General features: G+C 37.9%; 1 protein-coding gene across 1 annotated transcript; it reads right to left on the bottom strand.

The window, feature by feature from the left end:
- Positions 1 to 204: 204 nt before the first annotated feature.
- Positions 205 to 767, bottom strand: Pmar_PMAR028542 (hypothetical protein; the record flags this gene model as incomplete). The annotated part of the gene is made up of 4 exons (XM_002778333.1): positions 205 to 285; positions 428 to 526; positions 574 to 668; positions 728 to 767. 4 exons carry the CDS (start codon positions 765 to 767, stop codon positions 205 to 207), a joined length of 315 nt encoding a protein of 104 aa, XP_002778379.1.
- Between the last annotated feature and the right edge of the window lie 543 nt (positions 768 to 1,310).

Below are 1,310 nucleotides of genomic sequence, written 5' to 3' on the forward strand. Positions count from 1 at the left end.
TGGAGGGGGGGGGGGTATCATGAGGCATGTACAGGGGGTTACAATAATGCAAAACGTAGGAAGGCTAGAAAGTGTGGCTAACTAACTAAACCAAGAACATTACTGCTATTATTACTACTAGTAGTAGTATGAGAAACACTTCTCTAGGTGAATATCTATGAATATAATAGACTTGGAATAGAGTATGGATGATTAGGATAATCCTCATTGTAAACAATCATTAACATGACGTTGAAGGTCGATGAGAGGTATACCAGTTTTACCACATACTGGGCATTCACCAACCTGACATGATAATAAGAATAGGAGGAAGACGAAGAGGAGGAGGACGACATCTACTACTACTACTACTACTACTACTACTACTACTACCACTACTACTACTACTACTACTGATGATGAGGGGGGTACTAAACGACGATACTACTTCTTCATCCTCTATGTTGCTCTTCTTGTCATCAGCCTTCCCTGGTACTCTCTTAGCATGGTGACGTCTCGAGCTCTCCTTGTTATTGAGTGTATCCATCTAATATGATCACAATTACTATGATCCTCCCCCCTCCTCCTCTTTACATATTCCTTAGCCATCTGATAACTATCCTCTACAGGGAGACCTATATCTAACATCTCACCGAATTTACTCCAATACTTGGCGTTATTCCATAACCCTAATAATGATGATAGTAGTAGTAGTAGTATAATAATAATGAATAATTATTATTATTACCACGATTGATAAGGTCATCCTTGATAGTATTAGAAACCATGATCTGATAAGCACTATATAATTGTGTACCTTAGGAGGATAGTAGTAGTAGGGGGTCATAAGTCAACAACCTTGGGGTAGTAATGATAATAAAGCTTATTATTATTATCGGTAATACGACTGGCCTTATTAGTGGTCTGTTTTAGGTGTTGTATTATTGTTCATCATCATCATCACAACAATTGGATAGTGGATAATAACATTGTTATTACCAGTATTATTGGATATCCTACCACTAGTAGTAGTAGTAGTGGTATTCAATGATCGTGATGCTATTCTTCTTGTTGTTGTAGATGGTGATAGTAGTCGTGATGAGCCGTTCGCTTTGAATACACATCTGTTACTACTAATACTACAATTATCCATATCAATAACTTCTATTACCTATTATCTTCATGATGAGCAGCAGCATGTGATGATGATGATAGGGTATCTACCTCTCCTCCCCTTCTTTCAGTGTATTACTACTCTTATCCTTCTTCCCAACCACTCCACTACCCAACCTCTCTGTTTCTCTTCTTCTTACTGCTGGATTCACCTACAC

This window comes from Perkinsus marinus, assembly GCF_000006405.1.
Source record: "Perkinsus marinus ATCC 50983 genomic scaffold scf_1104296949900, whole genome shotgun sequence".
NCBI classification, from domain to species: domain Eukaryota; phylum Perkinsozoa; order Perkinsida; family Perkinsidae; genus Perkinsus; species Perkinsus marinus.